The sequence below is a fragment of the Myxine glutinosa genome, chromosome 2, assembly GCF_964187855.1.
Source record: "Myxine glutinosa chromosome 2, kmMyxGlut1.1, whole genome shotgun sequence".
Taxonomy (NCBI): Eukaryota; Metazoa; Chordata; class Myxini; order Myxiniformes; family Myxinidae; genus Myxine; species Myxine glutinosa.
Genome location: NC_136262.1, coordinates 38,716,330 through 38,744,169, shown reverse-complemented (window position 1 = coordinate 38,744,169; position 27,840 = coordinate 38,716,330). Strand labels below are relative to the sequence as shown.

General features: G+C 40.9%; 1 protein-coding gene across 1 annotated transcript in view; it reads left to right on the top strand.

The window, feature by feature from the left end:
* Positions 1 to 27,840, top strand: part of LOC137421857 (uncharacterized) — a 193,906-nt gene that overhangs the window by 136,359 nt on the left and 29,707 nt on the right. The window contains exons 8-22 of the mRNA XM_078772583.1: positions 2,562 to 2,615; positions 5,528 to 5,563; positions 8,288 to 8,332; positions 8,901 to 8,954; positions 11,696 to 11,752; positions 12,001 to 12,045; positions 12,303 to 12,347; positions 14,205 to 14,273; positions 15,600 to 15,635; positions 16,293 to 16,346; positions 18,494 to 18,565; positions 21,644 to 21,691; positions 22,036 to 22,140; positions 23,919 to 23,972; positions 24,252 to 24,305. Of these exons, the coding sequence (XP_078628709.1) occupies positions 2,562 to 2,615; positions 5,528 to 5,563; positions 8,288 to 8,332; positions 8,901 to 8,954; positions 11,696 to 11,752; positions 12,001 to 12,045; positions 12,303 to 12,347; positions 14,205 to 14,273; positions 15,600 to 15,635; positions 16,293 to 16,346; positions 18,494 to 18,565; positions 21,644 to 21,691; positions 22,036 to 22,140; positions 23,919 to 23,972; positions 24,252 to 24,305 (828 nt within the window). The remainder of the gene's footprint in view (positions 1 to 2,561; positions 2,616 to 5,527; positions 5,564 to 8,287; positions 8,333 to 8,900; positions 8,955 to 11,695; positions 11,753 to 12,000; positions 12,046 to 12,302; positions 12,348 to 14,204; positions 14,274 to 15,599; positions 15,636 to 16,292; positions 16,347 to 18,493; positions 18,566 to 21,643; positions 21,692 to 22,035; positions 22,141 to 23,918; positions 23,973 to 24,251; positions 24,306 to 27,840) is intronic.

Here is a 27,840-nt window from a genome sequence, read left to right as displayed (position 1 = left end):
TTTAAATATTTAAATATAAAATATATATATACTGTATGTATATATATATATATATATATATATATATATATATATATATATATATATATATATATATATATATATATACATATATATATATATGGCTGCCATACCATGTGATCTATGAGTTCAGAGTTATCAATAAAATATTCTCCATGGGGAATCCTTCCTATGCTAAGTTCCACATGGATCAGACAAGTGGTTGCAGACAAAAAATTTTTAAAGCAAAAATGTATAGATGCGGACACACAAAGACACACACACACACACACACACACACACACACACACACACACACACACACACACAGAGACAGACACACACAAAGTGGCACTGGAATAATCTTGCATCCCCTTTGGGCAAAACTAATTACAGGTTTTGTGCTCGCAATTATCGGTTAAAAGTGTACGGCGAGCACAACCGAGTCACTGAAAACACACTCAGTGCATGCACAAAAGGCCTCGTTAGCATTCATACCTCATATTCAAATGTCCCGTATTGGTGTGTAGATTTTTAACACCATTCTCAAACAATGGAATTGTACGCATGAATCACAAGTGATATCTCAACTAAATATAATTATAGGAATCGTGGTTGATGTGCTACGGTCTCAGTAGCTTCTCTCCTGTAGCTTTCTGCTCCCAACATAAAAAAATTAACTAATTGACAACTGGACTTCTGATTATAAAACCCTCTCCCAAGAAGCTTCAACACAGTCTCAGAATATCCCATGCGGGAACATTATTCATTGGTGGGAAAGTAGCACCACCACCATTTATGTTGGTTAAGATCGAGTCAGAACCAGGTAACCACCCCAATTACCTCTTCCACATTGAGCAACCATGCCGGCCTCCTGGGTAAGCCAGTTCAAAGGGAGATGTCGCATTTCTAAACCTTCATATGAGTGTTGCATCATATAATGCATCTTTCTAGTAGCTCCTGGAAAATTCCAGAAGCTTAATTTTACAATTGCTAAAGAGAAACGTTTATATGCTCATGAAGGGGTGTGGGGGGGATGGGGTGGGGGGACAAGAAATTGAGAAGTATCAGAAAGTGGGCAAGAGTAAGAGATGTAAGTGAAAAGACACGAGAGGCATGTCTGTGTTAGTTTGGGCATGTGCCCAGGATTGGGTAGGCCTTTGATATGGATGCATTTACCAGGAGGAGAAAGAGAGGACCAACATTGAGGTGGTGGAAGGAGGACTTAGTGAGATGCGGGTGGATACAGATGTTCTATGGATAGAGGGCTGTCGAGAGGGAGAACTCGTGTGGCCGTGCGGAAAAAGAGGACCTACATTGAGGTGAAGAAAAAGAGGACCTACATTGAGGTAGTGGAAAGAGGACTTAGTGAGATGCGGGTGGATACAGAGGTTCTATGGATAGAGGGCTGTCGAGAGGGAGAACTCGTGTGGCCGCGCGCTACCCCACGAGAAAGTGGGATTTATTTGGGGCCAATAGATAATTAGGAGTGGTGTTTATAACCTCAGCACATCGGCCTTCCCACTTTCCTCTTCACATATGAGCACTTGCTCCATGATTATGAATCCCCACTCTCCCCCCCCCCCCCACCCCCCAACTCCCCACTTCACTTTTCGCTGCACGGACCTGCTCACAGGTAAACAGACAGATAGACAGGGGTGAAAACGTAAACTCCATCCACCTTTGGTGGTGGAAGCAAAGATTGGATGGAGTCTTTCAACCCATCCCCATGTCCACCTTCATCCTTTGCCCCTCCAAACCTTACTTCCCTCTCTCTCCAGTCCTCCTAAACTCCTCTATTTCCTTTATCTCTCCATCATCCTCCCTCCTTATCCTTTTCTCAAATTGTTCATTTGTCCATTGTCGACTAATGTCCTTGGCATTTTATGTAAAATCACGATGATTCCTTCTTATGTTATTGCCATGCTAATTTTATTATAATCATCAGTAGTGCACAAATTACAGATTATTGACTATAATCGCTGTGTAGTGCCCACCCATTAATTATAATGTGTATATGGACTCATAATGTTCTTATTCTTCCATGCACAGCACAGAGATCTCAGCAAAGGCCTACTGGGAATAGATGGAGAATTGGTATGGGCTATTGAAGTGGCATATTGCGGGATGCTGTGAATGGATGTGAGCTGCTGTAAATCACAGCAAGGGGCTGCAGATAACTGTGCAGTGCTGTGTGTGATGGGTTGTTTGGGACCGACGCGTGGTGCTGACGATGGCCGCCGGGTGCCACAACCAGCTGTGGTGGAATGGAAATAGTGTTGACGGCTTCCACGGATGATTGCCAGGCAATGTAAATGGCTCTGAAGTTCCAGGAATGGCTACTCTTCTCTATCCTATGAAAGTATTAAATATTTTAAGTATACCTGTCAATGTACAGTGTCCTTTTGTTTAGAAATCCGCCTTGAATGGGTTTACGGAAAGGGATATGTAAAAGGAATAAAATTCCAAATTTTATTTCTTTGCGCCAAATCTATATGTTGTAATTTTAAAGCCCTGCATTTTGTTTTCAGTTGAAATTTTTCCACGTTTGTCATTCCCAGGGTCATTTGCAAATGCCAGGGGTCTCCGCAGCCAAAGGTGAAAAGGGAGATGCGGTAAGGGTTGAGTCACTCTATTGAGTCAATTGTGACACCTAATAGATTGGTTTTCACATCAGTTTTGCAGTGCTTGTGCCAGTGTAAGAATTAGAGTTTCCTGCAGTTTAACATAATTTCTTATACAGGACTTGATTCAGGTCAAAGCTACAAAAGGTTCATTCTATGGAGAAGTGTTGATACACGCAGGAGGAGGAATGGGGATATCAGGAGATGGGAATGAGATTAGTGAAAAGGCACAGGAGGCACGTCCGCGTCTGTTGGGGCATGTGGTGGAACATTGACATGGATGCAGTTGGTGACATTGCTCTCTAGTCGAGGTCCCCCTGCTCTCCCAGCACTCCAACCGTCCCCAGCTCCTCAAGGATGGTCGTGTGTCCCGAGCAATGTAACCAGGTGGTGCGCCACCAATGCATGTCATCCCCAATCCTCCCCCCACACCTCCCCCATGATATTTTCTAACTCCATTAAGCTGACCCAGCACGACCCTATTACTTACAGGCTTTTGTGTTTCCTCCCCTACTGTTTCTCTACTCTCCCAATTCGTTCATTTCCTTACTTGTGTTCACCTGTTGACTCACTGCTCCACTGTCAGTTAATTTCCTTCTTACACTCAGTTCAATTGATCTCGCATGATCCTAAAAAAAATTTTTTGATGGTGTATCCCATAGGGCAATGCCGTCTGGAACAGTATTTGTCTGTCCGTCCGGTGTATGTAGGTATGTCCCTCACAAACGTCCACCAATCAGAGCTGAGGATCTGGTCACATGACAAGGCGGAAGAAGATCCTCCACTCAGCAGATCCAAGCCCGGCTACACTGCTTTTTGACTATCGGTCTTGTTTCAAGTCGAGAGGATCTCACAAATGTAGGATGAAATGAAAATGGTGCCAAGAGCATTCCATGTCTGACAAGACACATTCATTAGTGGCCTTTCTTTATTACTTAGGTCTATGGTGCCAGGGAGATAAACGTTGAAAATTTCATTTGAGAAATGGAAGAGGAGGGAGGATGAGCGGAGAGAGAAAACAAATAGAGAAGTTTAGGAGGACTGGAGAGAGAGTGGAAACAAGGGTTGGAGGAGGAAGGAGTGAAGGAGCTGGTGGGTTGAAAGACTTCATCCAATGTTTACCTTCGCCACTGAAGGTGGACGGAGGTTATGTTTAAACTCTCGTCTGTTCGTCTGTGAGCAGGATATCTCAAAAAGTTATGAACAGATTCGGACAAAACTTAGTGGACAGGTTGGGTGTGTGACGAGCACGAATTGATTAGATTTTGGTTCAGGGCTGAATCCATATCCGGGCTATCAGTGGCATTCTGAAAGGTAAACTTTTCATTGTGCCCGAGGTCTACTGCATGCCGTTCTAGATGTACCTGGTATTGTAAGATGGCTCCTTATCCTAAAGGCAACATGAAACTTCCCCCTCTTGACACTATATGTGATAGGAAGTTCTGCAGAAGTTCTGTGTTGAAACGTGTACAGGTACTCCCTGGAAAATTCCCCATTGCATTTTCCAATTCCTATCCAGATAAACCGATACACAAAACGAGCACATTACATGTCTAACTTCTTTACACTACTATGTCATCAAACTCGTCCTGACTTTCACACGAAACACATTCTTATCATTGCACTTGCACGTAATCGATCGTATCAATCCATACTCCGTTTATCTGGCTTACTTTACCATCACTGCAAGTGGGAACACATTTGAATCTCCTGTATTGCGGAAAACTTTTGCTGATGCATATTTTGTTGTGATCACTTTTTCTATTCGGCCTGCATTTGATCTTTAATTCTAAAGGCATTCTGTCCATCATGTTCATGATTGCCTGACAGAAGTAGAGAGGAATGACTGTAGAATGGACAAGTCAGGAGACGACGATGGTTCACGAGCGAGCAGTATTCAATGACAAAGGTCAAAACCGACATTGAAAATGTATAAATAGGAATGTTAGTTAGCTATTAGCTAGTTAGTTAGCTAGTTAGCTACAATTACTACTAATGCTAGTTAGCTGCACAATACCGAAAATTCGGTTCGATTCTGACAACTTTGAAAATTTGACCTTTGTGGCCTTTAAATGTCAAAACGAAGGTTACTGACCTTGAAATGAGATAGTAAATAATGTATAATCAGTTATGAGGTTAGTTAGCTACACAATACCGAAAATTCGGTTCGATTCCGACAACTTTGAAAATTTGACCTTTGTGACCTTCAAAGGTCAAAGGTCGAAGATTCTGGAATTTGTTGGAAAACTTGTATTTCATGATGTATGTGATAATATAAGATCATGTACGACATTGCACCCTATCAGGAAGCGAACAATGTCATTAAACCATCAAAAATCGACTTTTCTAAATTTCGTGACCTTGTGACCTTGACCTTGGGGCGAAAATGAAAAATCGAGCTCCGTGGTGCTAGACACATGACATTGGCCTAACCAAATACCGAAACCCCTGTCAGATTCCACCAACTCCCTCGGAGAAGATGTAGCTTGAACTCGATTACCCCCTAAAAAGACATCTTTTTCGGGCGTGGCTCCGCCCACAATGGGCGCAATACGCCCACTCTAGGTAGGACACAACTAGATCATGATATCAAGCTCCCACCCAAGTTTCATCAAGATCAGATGATATCATCGGGTAGTTATGCTACAGACAGACAGACAGAGACGCACACCCATGACGAATATAGTGGTCACTCTGTTTGATAACTCGTGAACCAACAAACTCAGCTTGGATAGACAATGGTTTGTGTCTTTTCTTTTTCATTCAGTCTGAAAGATGACCCAAAGGAGAAATGACCAATTTGGGTCCGAGGGTAAAATATCACTCAGAATTTGGCAACTTTCTTCGCAACCGGCGATTGTTACTGCAGAATTTCACGTCTGTGTTCTTTTATTTTATTTCAGGGACCTACAGGAACGGCAGCCTTTCCAGGATCGAAGGTGAGCATCTCACATTTGGCTGCATGCCCAGTTCGAGCTCAAATCACCCTTATGGATAACCGCTCGTTGCGGAGTGAGCTCGTCGATACCCGCTCCAGCTTGAACTTCTGCTAGTTCCCCATGCAATCTCAACTGCCATTCAAAAAAATATATACTGGGTTTTTCCATTACCTTCGGCAACAAACCATCATGGATTTGAAAGCAAATCCAAATAGACTTTCAGGTATATATACTATTTGTTTTGCCTTTAAATAAAGCATTGATGCACCGAAAGTGATGGCAGGGCGGTCGCTCCTGGGACACGACTCTCTCCACTGAGTCCCAGATCTGTCGCTTTGAATTGGCATGGCTCTGAGTTTCCTCATTAATGTGTGGAGCTGTTTTCTCAAGTTTTTTACTTCTCTAATTATCTTCTGTTTTTTTGCAAATATGACACTTGCATTGTCTTTTGGTTCAATTGCCTCCAAATATAGTTAAGGCAGTGTCAAGTGAAGGTTTGCCCAAACTCTTCAGATAGTATCGGCATGCTTGTGACGAGTCGTAAATGTTGCTTTCCGGGAACCGACCCTGGACTGCAAGTCATCGCTCTGTTTCTGAGTGCTATAGGTTAGGGCAGGAATTTGTAATTTGTTGAAGGCACAAGGACACAATGGCCTACTCTTGCAAAAGACACAATGGGATTTTGATGTCCACCAAATAATGGCTACGGACTGGACACCGTCTGAGGGATAGTGCACCGCCCTGGAGCGGGTATCGACAAGCAATGCCGTTTGCGAAACACCAGTCGGACACAGTTTATATTCGGGTCTGGAATCAAACACAGACTAGGCAGCTCAAAAGTAAGTTCCATACCGCTGCAGCATCCTGTTTTTCCATTGTGTTTTGACTTAATTTGCTTGTTTGCATATTTATATTTACAGATTCTTGTGCAATTATGAGGTTTTGTGTTAGTAAATATATAATGTTGCAACACAGCAAGAATAATTGACTTCCTCAAACAACAAATTAATACCCAAAAAGAGGAAGACTACTGGTACTAAGTAAGAATAGTGCAATATTCCGCTCAGGCTCACAATTGAAGAGCAAAACTCCTGGATTTTGGCTTTTGCCGACAGTTTGATTGTATCTCCAATCCGGTGCTAGTGTTGTGAGCTACAGTTGAAAAGGTGGACAATTGGCTTTTATGATCGCGAGTGTTCCACGTCTGAGTTACATCCTTGGATTACCCTGGCCTTGTACTGAAACAGACCTCTGAAGGATTTTCACACCAGTTGGGTTCATCAATTGCTGCAAAGAAAAATGCTTTCCACATTGCCTGTCTTCCATTTGATCTAATTATCTTGTTTTCTCTACAAGTTCATCCTTATGTATCCCAAAACTTCTTAACCACTGGTCTCAGTACGGGATCGAGTTTCACGGTTGCGGGTATGACACAGGTGTGGCAGGCCGTGTGGCCTGTTCCTGTATCTGGGTTATTCCCGTTGGTTGTAATCTCCTTGAGCAGGTGTCAGAAGCTGCAACAGAGTCCTCCCGGGGGCAAATGTTGCTACAAAGATCACGTTTTGAGGACCGAGTTATGATGTTTTGAAGTTTTCACACCAGAGCTCATTCTATCCTCATGCCTTGTCCCAATGGTTCATCTACCATACATAACACAATATCATTTTGTGTTTTTGTACAGATGTCTGTCCCCCTCATAAGGGTAGGTCTTAAAGGCCAATCTTTTGACACGAATGTGTGTTCACTTCTGTCTATGTTTGAGAAAAAACAAACTCGAAAAACATTTTCCATAAAAGAGTAATTATGTCTCTTCTATTGGAATTGTAGACGGCGGCTTGCAAACCAGTCTCAAGGGTGGTGTACAGAAACGTTTTTGTTTTTTTTAAATAATAAATACAATGCACAAGGAGGTGAAATTCGCTGCACGTGATGTGCAACGTGCGCAGAGTAAAACGAGTGTTCATTTACATCCACATGATGTCTAATAAATAAAGAAGATATAAGCACACCTGACACTATAGGCCAAGGCTTCAGACATTGGCACGCTCACGAGGCTGCACCGTCAAATAAACTGTTCCAATCCGTCATATTTGACGGGCTTTTTACTCGTTAAAGAATATCGTTGAACCCCGGACAGTCTCCGATTGTAGTTACTTTGTTGTAATATGTAAATATAATAGTGATGTAGTTTTCAAAATCCCAGTGAGGTTCTGCTTTACCACTCCAGTTGCTCCGACTCACGGGACAATGTCAGCACTATTCATCTTCCTCGTTCTCTCGACTTCTTTTTCACATTTTTGTGCTTGGCTATTTTCCCTATTTCCCTGTTATTTAGGCCTAAGTCAGTTATTGCTGACACCTCGATTCATAAGGCTGTCCTTTCTTATTATTATTTTTTTATGTCTGAATGGTGTTGCTTTCAATGTTCATACGAGGTGGAATTGCCAGGTCATACATGGTCACCGTATCATCAATGGTGATGATTGCCCTTACTCCGACTTTCCGTGACTTTTCCGGGACAACCATATTGGAAGTTATCGCAGTTACCCCAGTGGATTACGCTGCACATGCTATGATGCCTTCGTGTACTATACGCCTGTTCTGACATAAGTATTTTGCATGTGGGTTTTCTGGTGCACTTGGCCGTTGTGATTAACATCAAGTTTCTGTCCTGTGTTTGTGATTGCAACATAAACTTCTGGTTATTTACTTGTGCCTTCATAGGGGGATAAAGGAGATGCTGGACCAAATGGGGATCCCGGATCCAACGTAAGTGTGGTGCCGTGCGGTCGCAATTTTAAACTTTGTTTTTTCCAACATATTGTACCCCTTGCATTTCCTACGCAAATCAATTCCTTTGCTTCCTGAAGACGAGCTGGTTGTGCATAATTAGAAACAACTTGGTCCCTTCCAGATGGAACTGAAACACGATCGGCCATGGTTTCAGATTTAATGGAAAACGTCCTCGAACTCCATTTTGCATGGGGCATTGGGGGCAATGCAGTATGTTAATTGAGTACACGTTTTTCTACCACTCCAAAATATATAACGTCTCACTGAAAATGGCAGCAGAGTGAAAGTCTGTTATAAGTTTGTGTTCATTCTCCGGAGCATCGGTATCGGCTCGATTATGTACCGCCAGTGGAGATGGGGAGATTGTTCCCACTTCTGACTAATGTAACGTCATGAGCCATGTCACTCACAGCCATTTCTCCTGCATTTGAGGGATGCGGCGGCTCGTAGCATCATTAACGCAGCATGTATCTAATTTGTTTGGTCTTGGGCAAGCTATGCATTTGCAGTTATTCCGCACTCTGCTTCCTTTACCTCCCACCAGGGAGATCCGGGCAAACCTTGGCCTCGTGGTTTTCAAGGACCACCTGGGGAGAAGGTGTGTAGGGCCTTCATCATCCACATTTTTTTTCGCCTCGTTTTTCTTCATTGTGTGTTTTTCATGTGCACCTTTTTATCTTTATTTGCTTTTTAAACATTTTTCTTTCTATCTCTACTTCTACTTCTACCTTTGCTTCATTCTTTCTTTGCCAGGATAAAACATTTTGCTTTTTCTTGTATTTGTGGCATCCCACAAATATATTGTTTGTGAATTTTAAGAGAATCTATGTCTTCTTCTCTCCTCTTCGACTTCGTTTTCTTCTTCTCTGAGTATGACATAAGTCTTAATCATTGCTGTCCATGAACAGTGCTGCTTTCAATTTAAGAGAATCCATGTGACTCTGCACCTTAAGCCTGGTATTGGCTTAGCGATTAGGGTGCTGGCTTGGGATCCTAGGATCCTGGGTTTTAATCCCGGTCGATCGCCGAATTAACGCCAGGGGGGGGGGGGGGTTGACTAAGCCTGCCATCCTTCTGAGGTTGTTAAATTGAGTACCAGTTTACTGGTAATTCCGTGTGTGTCGCAAGAGGTGACTAACAGGGTTGGTGGCAGGAAGGGCATCCAGCCATAAAACATTGCTTCAAAAAGGGGGCCATGGTGCCCGAAAAAGGCTAACCCCTGCTCTGCGGTGAAAAATGACCTCTAAAAGTGGTTCATGTGACCCTGCACCTTATGGTAGTCCATGGTATGCTCTGAGATATTTCCTTTGACCGATGATGATCTGCACCTGTTCCCAATTGGATGGGAGAGGCTATTGTAATTGTTCTGTGTGTAAGTGAGTGTGTGAGTCGAGATATAGATCTACTTTAATATACTGATAGATCGTGCAATTTAGATCTACGCAATCTATATACCCCAGTGATGCTGTGCATTGTGAAATGCTCATTGTGGTTCGTTCTGTTGTAGGTTTTCTCCCATCTGGATTATCCTTCTTTGTTTGTTGTTAATGCACTCATGATGGTAGAGAAATTCAGCGGGCATAATCAAATCCATTCTTTCTGGCCTTTCATTTTCATATTTTATTTCTTGTGACCACTTCTGTTTTGGAGGGCTACTCTAGTTTAAAAAAAAAAATAGGGGGAAAATAGGAGAAAAATATATGGCAAAATATATTTTTCCCTATTTTCTGCAGATGAAAAAATATATTTTAAATAGTGAGTTTTGGAACAAAAAAATAGGGGAAAAATTAGGAGAAAAATATATTTTAAATAGCCAGTTTTGGAACAAAATTTTGAAAAAAATAGGAGAAAAATACATATTAAATAACCTCCTTTTAAACAAAAAATAGGGAAAAAATAGGAGAAAAATATATTTTAAATAGCCAGTTTTGGAACAAAAATATGAAAAAAATAGGAGAAAAATATATTTTAAATAGCCAGTTTTGGAACAAAAATATGAAAAAAATAGGAGAAAAATATATTTTAAATAGCCAGTTTTGGAACAAAAATATGAAAAAAATAGGAGAAAAATACATATTAAATAACCTCCTTTTAAACAAAAATAGGAAAAAATATGAAAAAATAGGAGAAAAATACATATTAAATAACCTCCTTTACAAAAATAGGAAAAAAATAGGAGAAAAATATATTTAAAATAGCCAGTTTTGGAACAAAAATAGGAAAAAATAGGAGAAAAATATATTTTGAATAGCGATAGTTGGCACACAAAAATACAAAAATGTTGGCAATTTTTTATACACCGATTTATATATATATATATGTACACCGATTTCGGTGTATCAAACTAAGTCCAGGAAAATAGTAAAAAAAAAAAAAAATAGCAACCAATTGTGAGAAGTATAGAAAAAATAGTGAAAAAATAGCACTGCAAAATCAGTATAAATAAAAAAAATAGCACATCAAAGTCGACAAAATAGTAAAAAAAAAAAAAAATAGGAAAGGTTAACCTGTTTTGGAGAAAAATAGTTTTTAAATAACACTGAAATACTAGCAATAGAATAAAAATAGACAAAAAATAGGGAAGAAATATATTTTTGCTTATTGCAAATCGGCTAGGGTTGTGACAAATTTATGGATGAATATCATAATGATGATGAGTCTCAGTCAGGCAATTACATCAATGCAGAAAAGATGATAAATTCTTAAGCTGTCAACAAATGTTGGCATTTCAAGGACAATAAAATCCAAAGTATACTCTTATCAAATCGTTATATATAACCAAACCACTTTTATCGCCTTACGCAGAATTTATGGATGATAAAGGCCTAGTAACAATTGTTTAGGATATACACCACTCAAGACAAATTGCTGCTACATTGTGAAGCCACGCTTTCAATTTTGCTTCAATAGTAATTCAAATATCATAAATTGTTTTCAAAGTTTTGCTTTTGTGAATAAGAATTGGTTGGCATGCTCAGCATTCTCATTATGCGAGGAACCTCGGTTCAAATCCGATATATCAAGTATGTATCTTGGGTGAAAGCTTCTGTGTAAGCCTTGAATTTCTGTCAAAAAAGGAGAAATGGCCGACTACGAGTGCTTGTCCAATGAAATACACATAAACGGAGCGCATGTAAATCTTATTCAGTGAATGTGACCAGAATGTATGTGTCCCATATTCGTAGAGATGGCATGGGGGAAAAAAATGGCCGCCCATTCAAATTGGTGGTTAAGTTAAGAAATCGATTTGAATCGATTGACATAAGATTATTCAATGGCTGTTTATGTACAGTGTGCTTACCTGAGGCTATTGTAAGGATATGCCTCAACTATTTTCAGGGAATTCAAGGGATAAAAGGGGAGCCAGGACCTCCTTCATTGCAGAAAGGCCAGCGGGTAAGTGGAATTCACGTGCCAGAGATTTGTGGCAGTTTGCATCGTCACCGGCGTGCGGGGCCTTTCAGACCACACGTGAGCTAAGCGGCGTCACATCTTCAGGATTTACCCACTCGTTACGTGTGCAGGAGTGTGGTCGTGTCTGCTGGTGGGGAGGGAAATGAAGTGGATATGGATCAGGCCTACATACTTAGAGGGCTGGAAAAGTCAATTCCTCTGTAATTCTAACTGTGTTTATCATCACTCAGGGAATGACTGGAGCTCCAGGCCTTCCAGGGCCTCTCGGATTGATGGTCAGTGTGGACCCTCAACGATGTGTTACATGTTTCTTTATTTTGTTTTCTTATCAAGAGAATGAAAAAAGAATGACTTGATTAAGTGGCAGGTTGAAGGAATAAAAATACAAAATTGTGAATGTTGAAACACGAAATTAAAATACATTCATTTGTTTATTTTTCCATTGTTTATTTTTAGATGAAATATTATAGATTAGTGTAAGGAAACGTTATGTATCTTCTACATATTTTATTATCGTGTGTATTTGTGAAAGGGAATACAAGGAGAACGTGGTGAGATGGGTCGACATGGAGTGAAGGTAAAATAACCGGCGGCACAGTCGGAATTTTGAAAATGGGAAGTAGAGGAGGGTTGTGGGGGGAGTGAAGGTAGAATAAAGATATTATAATGAAGTTTGTTTTATATTATAGGGTCAAGGCTCATGGACCAGACTTGGTGGCGTAATGCTTAGAGCGTCCACTCTGAGTCTGAGAGGCCGGTGGTTCAAACTTGAGCCGAGTCATACCAAATATATATATATATATATATAGGTGCATGCTGCTTCCTTACTTGAGGCTCAGCATTTAAAAGGATAGAGCACAGACAAACAATGCTGGGTAGGCAATGGCAAACCACCCAGTATGACCCTTGTCAAGAAACTGCTTCAGCAGCACCAATGGTCTGTAAAGAGTATGGTACATCAACATAAAAATTAAAAAGTCTCATGGAAGAGCTGTCGTACAAATCGCGAACATACACCCACACATGAGACAATGGACTTTACTTCAGACAAAGACAGCCATTGGCCTGGGGGAAGTGACGTAACTTCCTAGTGCACTTTCTGGGTGTCAGCGAGACGCCATCTTTGTGAGCGCTTTTCTCTCTGCGGTTAGCAAGGCAATTAAGGGGAAATTCCCCCCAGGTCTTGAATGGGATGCAACCCACATGGTTTGTCCATGCTCTATCCTCTAAATGCTGAACATCAAGCGAGGAAGAAGCATGTACCATTACTTAAAGTCTTTGGTATGACTAGACCAGGGTGAGAATCGAACCGCCGACCTCCCACATTTAGAGCGGACTCTCTAACCACAATTCAATAGAGTCTAGTTGTACCTTTTATTTTGTAGAATGTGGGGGCACCCCCTCACATAGATATCCTGATATATTCTACCACACTGCCATTTTTAAACACATTGAGAGTTTTCATATCAGATTTCACTTCATTTAGTGCATTTATTATCTTATATGTAACATACTATCCCTAGCCTGGAGTTGGCTTAGCGGTTAGGGTGCCGGCTTGGGATCCTACGATCCTGGGTTCGAATCCCGTTCGATCGCTGAATTAACGCCGGGGGGTTGACTCAGCCTGTCATCCTTCCGAGGTCGGCAAATTGAGTACCAGTTCACTGGTAATTACCTGTGTGTCACAAGAGGCGACGAACAGGGTTGGCGGCAGGAAGGGAATCCGGCCATAAAACATTGCTTCAAAAAGGGGACCACGGTGCCCGAAAAAGGCCAACCCCTGCTCTGTGGGGAAAAATGGCCTCTGAAGGTGATCTCATACTATCCCTACCTGATTATATTGTTTAAACCCAAATTTGTCTTCTGGTTCTATTATTACCGGGGCACACCGAGGCCACCTCATGTAAAACGGTGTTAGACGTCCAGAAAAATCACAATTTAGCTGCAAAACTCACCCACACATCTTTTCAGAAGAGCTACATTACTTTTGTTCTTGTAATATTTATGATACATCATCAGTTTTGCTCTATCAGTCTAACTTTTTTGAGCAGTTGGTTAATTGAGCTTATAAATCTCCCAAAATGATGAAATAATGTTTTGAAAAGGAAATGTACTTTTCTCTGTAGGATTTGTGTCAATTCTGAGTACCAAGTCTTTCATAAATATCTTTTCATACAGAATATAATTGTCTGTAACGCTCTATATGACCATTTTCATATTGTCATTGTGCATCCTTATCATGGTGGGTTTCATTTGTACATTTCTGCTTTATTGACTTGCTTAAGTGTGACCATTTGAGGTGTATGTCATTGTTTTGAAACCAGAGGTTGCAATCTCATAGTAATTCAGACAATGCGTCGTTTGCTACTGAGTATTGGAAGTTAATCCACAGTTTACTTACCTCCTCAATTCCATTCGTTTCCTCCCATTCCAGGGTGAGAGGGGCTATCGTGGGCTACCAGGTGAGAGAGGGCCCACTGGACCCAGCATCCAAGGTCTACAGGTAGGCTAAGATGTCCACTCATCCATTGTTCAATGCAAGGTCTTTTGCAGTTATAGAAATAGCATATTTTGGCCTGGAAGGCAGATTTGTGTGGTTTCTGTTGTTATTGCTACTACTGTTGTTAAATTATTATCCTTTGATAAAAAACATAGAGGAAGGAGGTGAGTTGATTGGACTAGGAATATGAGCTGAGAATGATTAAGGGTAAAAAAATATCAAATGTCAATAAAACTAGAGTTGCTTGTAACAATCAAGGCTTCCAAGCAGTAACACCTTGAATCGAAAGAAAGAATAAAGAGACGCCTTCAAATTTATCATTGTTGAAGCGAGCAAAACTACAAATCTATAAAATTGTTGGAAGGGCAATTTTAACAATTTTATATTGTTTTATAACAATATAAAATTGTTTAAATTGTAAAATTGTTAAAATTGTTGAAACTGATGTGTTTTTCTTGTCGAAATGGCCATTAGCGCCTTGGTTGCTATGGGCGCCATCTCAGTTGCTAAGGATGCATTCACAGGTTACGATCACAAGTGTTCAAATCGCAATTGCTACAGCCTATAAGATCATCTACAAATCCGTTTTCTTCATCCAAATCCATCAACTTCACAATGTTCAAAAACGATCAATTTTTAGGAACCTGTGCAGGCCATTTCATTTCAGAGATCGTTCTCTTTCAGAAACTCTATGCACACAAGAACAACGGTGATGTATGAGAAGTTTCATATCAATTGATTCATCAGGTCTCCATAAGGTCTTTGAATTATGTTTTAATAAATAAATCTAAAAATTCATGAATCCAAGGTGGCTGCCAAGGCTTTCGACCAATCAGGTCAATCGAAGGAAAAGCAATAGATCTGTGACTTGAAACAATTCTGAGAAGATTCTATGTTTTTAATGTGGAGTCTCGAATAAAATGAGTCACAAAATGTTCCGGAACTAAAATAAAAATCCGAACAAGAACAATTTAGATCTACAGTTTACAGCTTGGAAGCCTGATGATTGATGTCGACCATTTCACATCATTGATTAATAATGCAGTTAAGGGTGCAGTTGTTAGAATGGGCAAACTCCCCCCCCCCACCCCCCCACCTTCCCACGCTGCCTCCTCCTCCCAAGCCCTCTCCCTCCCACAGATCTCCCGATGTCCCTGTTCTCTGCTGTTGTACTTGTGTGCACTCTCTCCCCATCTTGTCTCCCGCTCCCTTTATTGTATGTTTTGTGTGTCCGTTTGTTTTTTTGTGATTGATGTTAGCTCTTACACGAGCCTCGATCTTGTATACAACAAAAAAAAAAACTTCACTGTGGTCTTTGTTGGGTTTTAGGGTGCTGTTGGAAAACCTGGGGAGCCAGGAATCCAGGTGAGCGCGAGATGTAAACCCCACATGCTCGGAACGGTCTCCGAGTGCCCACCTGAGGTTTATTTAAACCAAATGATCCTTTCAATGCTGTCTTAACTCTTTTCCAATAAGTAGGGGGGAAAAGTGACATTTGAAGCATTTAACCATGGCTGCTTGAGTTTGCTGACTTCATATTAATGTTGAAGATTTGCATTGCCTCGCAATGCCTTGCTATGCCTGGTGGTGGCTTAACGGTTAACTGAAGACGGTTAAGGTTAACTTAACGGTTAAGGTTAACTTTTAGCTCTTACACGAGCCTCGATCTTGTACACACACAAAAAAAAAGAAAAAGTGGCTGGCTTAAGATCCTGAGGTCCTGAGTTCAAGCCCCTGTCGGCCGTTCAACTAACACCAGGAGGGTTGACTCAGCCTGTCGTCCTTCCGAGATCGACAAAATGAGTACCAGCTTACTGGAAACAGGGGGCACTGTGTCAGCGGCACGGCCGCACTCCCAGAAATGATGCAACCAGCAGCCACAGACTGTATACAAAATGATGATTAATTAATTCATAACTAATAATTTTTCTAGCACAATTAAGCTTTTAAGGAGGAAGATTATTTATTATTATTGGTTATTAATATTATTATCGTGATAACTATTGTGAATTTTTTTTACAGGGTCCAAAGGGAGACAAAGGTGTTCAGGGACCGCAGGGTGAACCCGGAGTGAATGTGAGTTTGAAATGTGATGAGCCTGTTCCGTAGTGTTTTTTTATTATAATACTCTTAATCTTAAGTTTCCTCCCTTACTTTTTAAATTTTGTTCCATGAATGAGATCACATGGATCTGGATCATGGATCATGGATCATGGACATGGATCACATGGATTTTTTTTTTTTTTTTTTTTTTTTTGTTAATGAGATCACATGGATCAACGGGTTTTGGTGAATACCACAAACATTATTTTCACATTCCATTAGGGCTGATGTGCGTATTGTACAAACATTTGAACAGTTAAAACTGACGGTGTTCACAAGGCCTAAGTGGTTCCCAAAGATTCCTGTGACTGCAGGATTTAAAGGGAAATGTTGGGAAACGTAGTCAAGTGTTACTTCTTGACGGCAGTGAAACTAACTAGCTCAAACAGTGGAACCTAATAACACAAACTTAGGGTCGATGTAATTAAGGTGTGATCATACAACAGGAAACGTGAACTTATGACCTTTTCGGCAGTTCTAGGTAATGTTTATCTGTTCAAGAAACATTTTAAAATTTCTTAAGCAAAAACATTCTACCTTCATATACTGTGGATTAATTAGCCCTTCCCCCGTGCAGCGGGATACAGGGTTTTACAATCACTTCTGTGTGTCTTTCTGTGCGTCTGTCTGTCTGTCTGTGCATCTGTCTGTCTGTCCAGGCCGTAACGCTTGCAGCCCGCTTGGAGTTTGCAAAAAAGCACCTAAAGGACTCTCAGACTGTGAGAAACAAGATTCTGTGGGCTTTCATGTGTCTTTCACTGAGGAGAGGCTTCCGTCTGGCCACTCTGCCATAAAGCCCAGATCGGTGGAGTGTTGCAGTGATGGTTGTCCTTCTGGAAGTTTCTCCCATCTCCACACAGGATCCCTGGAGTTCAGCCAGAGTGACCATCGGGTTCTTGGTCACCTCTCTTACCAAGGCCCTTCTCCCCCCCATTGATCAGTTTGGCCGGTCGGCCAGCTCTAGGAAGAGTCCTGGTTGTTCCAAACTTCTTCCATTTAAGAATTATGGAGGCTACTGTGCGCTTGGGAACCTTCAATGCAGCAGAATTTTTTGTAGGCTTCCCCAGATCTGTGCCTCGACACAATCCGGTCTCTGAGCTCTGCAGGCAGTTCCTTCGACCTCATGGCTTGGTTTTTGCTCTGATATGCATTGTCAGCTGTGAGACCTTATATAGACAGGTGTGTGTCTTTCCAAATCATGTCCAATCAATTGAATTTACCACAGGTGGACTCCAGTCAAGGTGTAGAAACATCTCAAAGATGATCAAGAGAAATGGGAGGCACCTGAGCTAAATTTCGAATGTCATAGCAAAGGGTCTGAATACTTATGTAAATGTGATATTTCAGTTTTTTCTTTTTAATAAATTTGCAAAACTTCCTCAAATCCTGTTTTCTCTTTGTAATTCTGGGGTATTGAGTGGAGATTGATGAGGGAAAAAATGAATATAAACGATTTCAGCATAAGGCTGCAACATAACAAAATGTGAAAAAAGTGAAGGGGTCTGAATACTTTCTGAATGCACTGTATACATATATAGTTATAGCTTTGAGGTATATAGATTTTTGCCCTATCAATGGTGAAGAGTCAATGAAAAATTATTGGATCCAGATCAGGATTTTCACCAAATTCTAAACATTTCGTCCTTGTCAAGCATGCAAACTCTCCACCAAATTTCGTCTGAATCCATCCACAACTTTTTGAGATATCTTGTTCACAAACAGACAGACAGACAGTGGTGAAAACATAACCTCAATCCTCGGCGACGGAGGTGACTATTGTTGAGACGGAGTTTTTATCGTATTTTTGGAAGAAATGACTTGTAAGAATGAGTTCTGAGTTTCTTTACACTCGATATAACGTGAGCAGCCTCACCCCTTTCAGAAGTGTCCGATGATTTTTCAGGGAATCTGATAATATACGCATTAAATTGTCATGATTTCTCATCAAATCCCGTGAGAGTTTACTGTACGTTGAAGATTCTTGAAAGTCCAGCATTTTCCAGTTTCCAGATTTCCAGCATTCACCCACGATGATCACATGATCTGTTTTTGCTTTATGAAAAAGTTCTGAATTTGTGTTTGATTCCCCCCCCCCCCCCCCCCCCCCCCCATTCCCACAGGGAACATCAGGCCATGATGGTATTCCTGGCGCACCAGGGACTCGAGGCCTTCCAGGACCTCCTGGAAAATCTGTGAGTGTTTAGTTAATTTGTAACCCATCTTTGGACTACGTGTTATTGTGGTTTGTGATGGGTGTGGTTGTGCGGCATTATTGGTATGATACCAGCAGAGGGCACCCCTACAGATGAATCTACCCGCAACCATGTGCTGGATTTGAAAGAAGTGGAGGAGAAGAAGCATGTGCCTCCGTTTATTAATTTGTATTTCAAATAAAATGATGGCATTTGATTTAAAAAATCTTATTCTGGAAAGATTTCCTGGAGGGGTTTTATAGATATACAAGTTGACTTGCAAGAGGGAAGTTAAAATTGATGAATAATAAAGAATGATCGTACTGAAGGGAAGTTAAGAATGAATGAATGAAGGAAGAATAATCAAGTTAATACAAAATGGTTTGTGAATAAATTCAATGAGACTTCAATGCTGTGATCCATCAGGGATTTTGATAGCTGCAGGCCTTACGAAGTTTGGAAGTGACAGATGTGTTGAGGCAACACTGGATTCCAGCTGTGGAAGCAGATTTCATGTTGATGCACCTGTTGAATTAATCCTGCATGTTGCTTATCTGAGAATTTATTTGTTGTTGTTTTGAAAAAGTCACCTCCTTGTATGTCTGGGAAAGTTGCCATTTTGTAAAAAAAAAAAAAAAAAAAAAAAAACTTTTTCACAGACCACAGCTAGTGGCTCCAAGAACTTGAGTTATTGATACGATCGGGCTGACAGAATAACCTGGAGGTGCATGTACACTTTTTTTTTTTTTTTTTTTTTTTTTTTTGTATACAAGATCGAGGCTCGTGAAAGAGCGAACATTAATCACACAGAAAGACAAACAGACACATAAAACAAATAACATCGGGAGCGGTAGACAAGATGGGGAGAGAGGGGGAAGGACACAAACACAACATTTGAGAGCAGGGACCGAGAGACATGGAGACATCGAGAGATCTGTGGGAGGGAGAGGGCTTTGGGGGGAGGCATGTGAAGGGGGGGAGGCATGTGAAGGGGAGGGGGGGAGTGGGAGAGGTATAAACATATGGACACTGCCAGGATTTCCAGGAAAGAAGTTGGAATTTCAAACAAGGTGGATCTGGGGTGAATTAGTGGGGGTAGAAAAGATCAAGGTTATGGATGGGGGAAGATAAGAGATGGTGGTGAACAGCTGTTTTAAAGACCTGGAGGGAGGAGAAGGATTGAAGGGAGTGTGGGAGTTTGTTCCACAGGCGGGAGAAAAGAGGAATGAAAGAGTGAAGGTGAGCAGAGAGCCGAGATTTCGGCAGTTTAACCATCAGAGGGTTGCTGGCAGATCTTGTGCGACCTGTAGGAATATTTGGGGGACAGAGCACAGAGAGAGCTGGGGGAGCAAGGCCGGAGAGGAGTCGGTAGAAGACAGAAAGGCCACCTACCTGCCTGCGGTGAGTGAGTGAAAGGCCCTCAGAGATAGCTTCATCGCGGGAGATTCCAATGATTTTGAAAGCTTTGGATTCAACAGCGTGAAGCCGAGCCAGGTGTGAGGCAGGAGCACCGGCCCATAGGGGAGAACAGTATTCCATTGAGCTGCGGATGAAAGCCTTGTATGTGGTGAGGAGCTCAGGTGTGCCGAGGAAGGACTTCGCACGACGGAGGATGCCCAGTCGGCGACTGGCTTTGGAGGCCAGCTTGGAAATGTTGTTTTCCCAAGAAAGATCATGGCAGATAGTGAGACCCAAAAGCTTGAGTGACAGAACTTCTTGGAGAGGATTGTTGAGAAAGTAGATGGGAGGGTTGTCCAGTCGATCTTTTCGGAGAGACATAGTAAGAGAGTGAGATTTGTCAGGATTGAAAGACATGTTCCACTTGTTTGACCAGTCTGTGATTTTGTCCAGGTCTTCAGAGAGTGAGGAGGCTGCAGACTGCCGATCTCACCTCTCACCTAACACTCACCTCTAAGTGGTCCAAACAGAGTTTGAATTCCAAGACAGCTATAAGCTGTAAACCCGGTATTTTGTCGACAGGTCTGTTTATCAATGTGTGTGCCATCACTCGGTTGGACGTTAAACTGGGGGTTCCGTCCGTCAGCATTAGTTGGTTGATATTAAAGATCCCACAGTGTCCTTTGGTTAGAGTGGGCAAGCTATTTTCCGCACGATGAATCAAATACAAATTCCCACTCTAAACTACAGGGGGCACTGCATCAGCAGCACAAATGCGCCCCCAGCAAATAATGCTACACGCAACCACGTGCTGCATAGGAAAGGAATAAGAAGATACAATATTGTTGCCAGGGCCAATAAAATTGTCAATATCAGGGGAACTCTAACCTAACCTTAGTTCCAGGTATATGGTGCAGAGGTAGTACACTTATCTAGACAGGTCTTGATTCTGTACCTGACTATAAACTGTCGGATTGATGCTTTGCATGATGAAGGGCATGACATCACAAATTACATCATCCTTCAGATGGACATTAAGCTGGGCGTCTTGTCTGCTAGCATTAGTTGGTGGATTATAAAGCTCCAACTGTGTGTTTCACAAAGAATAGGAAAGTTATCACCGGCATTCTGCGCAAATTACATAATCCTGCCACCTTTAGTCGAATGGCAGCCCTGGTCAGTCGGTGCATAGAAGACTTGGGCCGATGGAAGGTGGGAGCAATTGAGGCCGTTACATATGTAGTAGTAGCAGCAGAAGCTACTCTACCATTGTCGAAATTTAAATCATGCAAGATACATTTCATCATCACAACTTGAAAAATCGCAATTTGATTAATGTGTTTTAATTAAGATTATTTGAGGATATTAATAGGGTTAGTATTTCATCTGGCCAAGGCCATTTGATGAAGCTGATGATGATGTTGATATTGCTGATTATGTTGATGATGATGATGATGTCAATGATAATGATGATGATGATATTGATGCTTATGTTGATGATGATGAAGATGTCAATGATGATGATGATGATGAAGATGTCAATGATGATGATGATGATGATGATGATGATGATATTGATGATGGTGATGATGATGATGATATTGATGATGGTGATGATGATGATGAAATGCTTTCACTTTTGTAATGTGGAGTACATGTATGTATTTCCTGCCCCACCAGGCGATTTCACCATTTGTGGCACATGCAGAGCTGGGAAACCTACGCCAGGTGTGCGATATTTATATTCTCGTATCTTTATCTACAGTCTTCCCAGGCTTTAGGCTCCCAACTGGCAGCAAAGCTGCTTTGCAAATACAAGCCCTGCAATCAAAGCAGCAGGATTGTGAATTGTTGTTGCTGTTTTGCATTATTTTGTTTCACGTGCTACCTGTAATGACATTTGCATTGGTGAATTCGCCAGGTGATTTCACAGTCAAATTACAGCCATGTATATGTGGCACAGATCCCAACATCCCATAAAAAAGCAGGACATTGAAAAGCAAGTCATGATGCACACAGGGCCAAATCATCGTCTGCTGTACATGTCTGCATCAACTATTGTGTGTGTGCAGGATATGTGCAACCGTTGTCCCGCTGGTCCACCCGGCCTGCCTGGAAGGGATGGAGAGAAAGGAATGGCTGGTTCTCCAGGACGTGATGGAAGTGATGGTCAGAAGGTGCTTGAGATTAACGTTTTTCATTGAACTCATACATTTACCTTAAATACATTAGGCTTTTCTCCACGCATATGTACTCATATATACAGTCACGTGAAAAAGTAAGTACACCCCATGTAAAGTTTTGACTTTTTCAACATATTTCAACATACAGCTATTTGATATTCATTTCAACAATATTGATAGATAAAGGTGATATAATATAACAAATATCATGAAACATTTACATTTTGTAGTCCATTGTATAATTTAAATAAACATAAATGCAAATTTCACATGTGGAAAAAGTAAGTACACCCCGACATTTATCACGACTTAAAATACCTAAAATTAGAATCAGGTGCACCAGCTCAGGTGCAAATGATTAGAACATCGTTAGAGAGGATCTTGGAGGAACCTGTCTTATTTAAACCTCTGACATTTAGTTTGGTTTGCTCTTTGTTGTTGAAGTGTGTGGCGTCACCATGCCTAGATCAAAAGAGCTCTCTGAGGCCTTCAGAAAGAAGGTTATAGATGCCTACGAGTCTGGGAAGGGATTTAAAAAGATCTCCAAACAATTGGAAATCAATCATTCGACTGTCCGGAAGATCATCTACAAATGGAGAAGATTCCAAACAACTGCCAACTTGTTCAGGCCGGGCCGCCCCAGCAAGTTCAGCCCGAGAACAGACCGCAAGATGCTGAAAGAAGTCTCTAAGAACCCCAGAATGTCATCATGGGACCGACAGGTAGCTCTTGCCACTGTTGATGTCAAAGTGCACAAGTCTACCATTAGAAAGAGGCTGCACAAATTTGATCTACATGGGAGGTGTGCCAGGAGGAAACCTTTGCTGTCCAGAAAGAACATCAGGGCAAGACTAAAGTTTGCCAATGAACACCGAGGCAAAGACCAGCACTTCTGGAACAATGTGCTCTGGACAGATGAGTCAAAGGTAGAGCTATTTGGCCACAGTACCAGAAGACATGTTTGGCGAAAACCAAAGACAGCATTTGACCACAACAACCTGATACCAACTGTAAAGCATGGTGGTGGAAATATTATGGTTTGGGGCAGCTTTGCTGCATCAGGGCCTGGGCAGCTCATCATCATAGAATCCACTATGAATTCTACATTGTACCAGAGGGTGCTTGAGGATAATGTGAGGCCATCTGTCAGAAAGTTGAAGCTCAACCAAAGGTGGACCTTGCAACATGACAATGACCCAAAACATACCAGTAAATCCACCAAGGAATGACTGAAAAGAAAGAAATTGAGGGTTCTGGAATGGCCAAGTCAAAGCCCGGATCTAAATCTCATCGAGATGTTGTGGGGGGATTTGAAACGAGCTGTGCATGCAAGAAACCCCTCAAACATCGCACAGCTGAAATAATTCTGCATGGAGGAGTGGGCAAAAATTTCTCCCTGTCGATGTCAGAGACTGGTAGACAGTTATAAGAAACGCCTACTTGAGGTTTTCTGCCAAAGGGGGCAATACCACCTATTAGAGCCAAGGGTGTACTTACTTTTTCCACATGCGAAATTTGCATTTATGTTTATTTAAATTATACAATGGACTACAAAATGTAAATGTTTCATGATATTTGTTATATTATATCACCTTTATCTATCAATATTGTTGAAATGAAGATCGTGAATGTTGAAATATGTTGAAAAAGTCAAAACTTTACATGGAGTGTACTTACTTTTTCACGTGACTGTATATATATATATATTGCATTTGCTTAAATAATCTTACCATTAAGATTTATTATTGCTTTTTATTATTATTTGTGTTTAGGGAGAATATGGCCACAAAGCAGAGCATGGAAATCCAGGAAAGAATGGCATGCAGGTATGGTGGTGGCCTAGCTGGTATGTCGGGCATTAAATCAGCTGCTCAGAGGTTATGAGTTAAAACCTGGATGAGTATTATTCAGAATTTGGATTCTAAGTTTCTGGAAAGTAAGCTTACCAGGTGAAAGCTTGTATCTATTAGATGGTCAATAAAAACCTAACTAGCTCATAAAAAGCCAAGTTGGCTCACTAAGTATCTTCAAAAAGGGGGTTTACACTTTAGAGTAACAATGTAACCGAGACAGGAAAGGGTCTGTGACATTGTTTGTCAATCTAGGGTACCAAGGGAGAAAGAGGCATGCTGGGACCTGCTGGAGAAAAAGGAGAGAGGGTATGCCTGGTGATCTAAATGAATATATCTACACTCATGATTGCACAAGTTCTGTGTCATTTACACTTTTTCCATGATTTTGGTTTTCAGCATTTTGAGTCTCGGTTAGTGAAAAGGAACTGCAGACTGCAGAGTCTCATGTAGTGAATGTAGAAATTACAGTCTAAGGTCGTGAAAGTGAATTACAGCAGCTCAGGTCGTGAATGTATGAATTACAGTCTCAGGTAATGAATGTAGAAATTACAGTCTCGGGTCGTGAATGTATGAATTACACTCTCGGATAGTGAAAAAGAATTACAGAGTCTCAGATAGTGAATGGGAATCAGGGAGTCTCAGCTGTCAATGTGACAATTAGAGTCTCAAATATTGAATGTAGGGATGACAGAGTCTCGGGTAGTAGATGTACGAATTACAGTCTTGGGTAGTGAATGTAGAAATTACAGTCTCGGGTAGTGAATGTAGAAATTACAGTCTCAGGTAGTGAATAGAAATTACAGTCTCGGGTAGTGAATGTAGAAATTACAGTCTCGGGTTGTGAATGTAGAAATTACAGTCTCAGGTAGTGAATGTAGAAATTAGAGTCTTGGGTAGTGAATGTAGAAATTACAGTCTCGGGTAGTGAATGTAGAAATTACAGTCTCAGGTAGTAAATGTAGAAATTACAGTCTCGGGTAGTGAATGTAGAAATTACAGTCTTGGGTAGTGAATGTAGAAATTACAGCCTTGGGTAGTGAATGTAGAAATTACAGTCTTGGGTCGTGAATGTAGAAATTACAGTCTTGCGTAGTGAATGTAGAAATTACAGTCTCGGATAGTGAATGTAGAAATTACAGTCTCGGGTCGTGAATGTAGTCATTACAGTCTTGGATGGTGAATGTAGAATTACAGTCTTGGATAGTGAATGTAGAAATTACAGTCTCGGGTAATGAATGTAGAAATTACAGTCTCGGGTCGTGAATGTAGTCATTACAGTCTTGGATGGTGAATGTAGAATTACAGTCTTGGGTAGTGAATGTAGAAATTACAGTCTTGGGTAGTGAATGTAGAAATTACAGTCTCGGATAGTGAATGTAGAAATTACAGTCTCGGGTCGTGAATGTAGAAATTACAGTCTCGGGTCGTGAATGTAGTCATTACAGTCTTGGATGGTGAATGTAGAATTACAGTCTTGGGTAGTGAATGTAGAAATTACAGTCTCGGGTCGTGAATGTAGTCATTACAGTCTTGGATGGTGAATGTAGATTTACAGTCTTGGATAGTGAATGTAGAAATTACAGTCTCGGGTAATGAATGTAGAAATTACAGTCTCGGGTCGTGAATGTAGTCATTACAGTCTTGGATGGTGAATGTAGAATTACAGTCTTGGGTAGTGAATGTAGAATTACAGTCTTGGGTAGTGAATGTAGAAATTACAGTCTCGGATAGTGAATGTAGAAATTACAGTCTCGGGTCGTGAATGTAGAAATTACAGTCTCGGGTCGTGAATGTAGTCATTACAGTCTTGGATGGTGAATGTAGAATTACAGTCTTGGGTAGTGAATGTAGAAATTACAGTCTCGGGTAATGAATGTAGAAATTACAGTCTTGGGTAGTGAATGTAGAAATTACAGTCTCGGGTCGTGAATGTAGAAATTACAGTCTCGGGTCGTGAATGTAGTCATTACAGTCTTGGATGGTGAATGTAGAATTACAGTCTTGGGTAGTGAATGTAGAAATTACAGTCTCGGATAGTGAATGTAGAAATTACAGTCTCGGGTAATGAATGTAGAAATTACAGTCTCGGGTCGTGAATGTAGTCATTACAGTCTTGGATGGTGAATGTAGAATTACAGTCTTGGGTAGTGAATGTAGAAATTACAGTCTTGGGTAGTGAATGTAGAAATTACAGTCTCGGATAGTGAATGTAGAAATTACAGTCTCGGGTCGTGAATGTAGTCATTACAGTCTTGGATGGTGAATGTAGAATTACAGTCTTGGGTAGTGAATGTAGAAATTACAGTCTCGGGTAATGAATGTAGAAATTACAGTCTTGGGTAGTGAATGTAGAAATTACAGTCTTGGGTAGTGAATGTAGCAAAGGACAGTCTCGGATCGTGAATGTAGCAATTACAATCTTGGATCGTGAATGTAGAAATTACAGTCTTGGGTAGTGAATGTAGAAATGACAGTCTCGGGTTGTGAATGTAGAAATTACAGTCTTGGATAGTGAATGTAGTCATTACAGTCTTGGATAGTGAATGTAGCAAAGGACAGTCTCGGATCGTGAATGTAGCAATTACAATCTTGGATCGTGAATGTAGAAATTACAGTCTTGGGTAGTGAATGTAGAAATGACAGTCTCGGGTTGTGAATGTAGAAATTACAGTCTTGGGTCGTGAATGTAGAAATTACAGTCGTGGGTAGTGAATGTAGAAATTACAGTCTTGGGTGGTGAATGTAGTCATTACAGTCTTGGATAGTGAATGTAGAAATTACAGTCTCGGATAGTGAATGTAGAAATTACAGTCTTGGATAGTGAATGTAGTCATTACAGTCTTGGATAGTGAATGTAGCAAAGGACAGTCTCGGATCGTGAATGTAGCAATTACAATCTTGGATAGTGAATGTAGAAATTACAGTCTTGGGTAGTGAATGTAGAAATTACAGTCTCGGGTTGTGAATGTAGAAATTACAGTCTTGGGTAGTGAATGTAGAAATTACAGTCTTGGGTCGTGAATGTAGAAATTACAGTCTCGGGTAGTGAATGTAGAAATTACAGTCGTGGGTAGTGAATGTAGAAATTACAGTCTTGGGTGGTGATTGTAGTCATTACAGTCTCGGGTAGTTAATGTAGAAATTACAGTCTCAGGTAGTGAATGTAGAAATTACAGTCTCGGGTAGTGAATGTAGAAATTACAGTCTTGGGTAGTGAATGTAGAAATTACAGTCTTGGGTCCTGAATGTAGAAATTACAGTCTTGGGTAGTGAATGTAGTCATTACATTCTCGGGTAGTGAATGTAGAAATTACAGTCTCGGGTAGTGAATGTAGAAATTAGTCTCAGGTAGTGAATGTAGAAATTACAGTCTCGGGTTGTGAATGTAGAAATTACAGTCTTGGGTAGTGAATGTAGAAATTACAGTCTTGGGTCGTGAATGTAGAAATTACAGTCTCGGGTAATGAATGTAGAAATTACAGTCGTGGGTAGTGAATGTAGAAATTACAGTCTTGGGTCGTGAATGTAGAAATTACAGTCTCGGGTAGTGAATGTAGAAATTACAGTCTTGGGTCGTGAATGTAGAAATTACAGTCTTGGGTAGTGAATGTAGAAATTACAGTCTTGGGTATTTAATGTAGAAATTACAGTCTCGGGTAGTGAATGTAGAAATTACAGTCTCGGGTAGTGAATGTAGAAATTACAGTCTCGGGTTGTGAATGTAGAAATTACAGTCTTGCGTCGTGAATGTAGAAATTACAGTCTCGGGTTGTGAATGTAGAAATTACAGTCTCGGGTCGTGAATGTAGAAATTACAGTCTTGGGTCATGAATATAGGCAT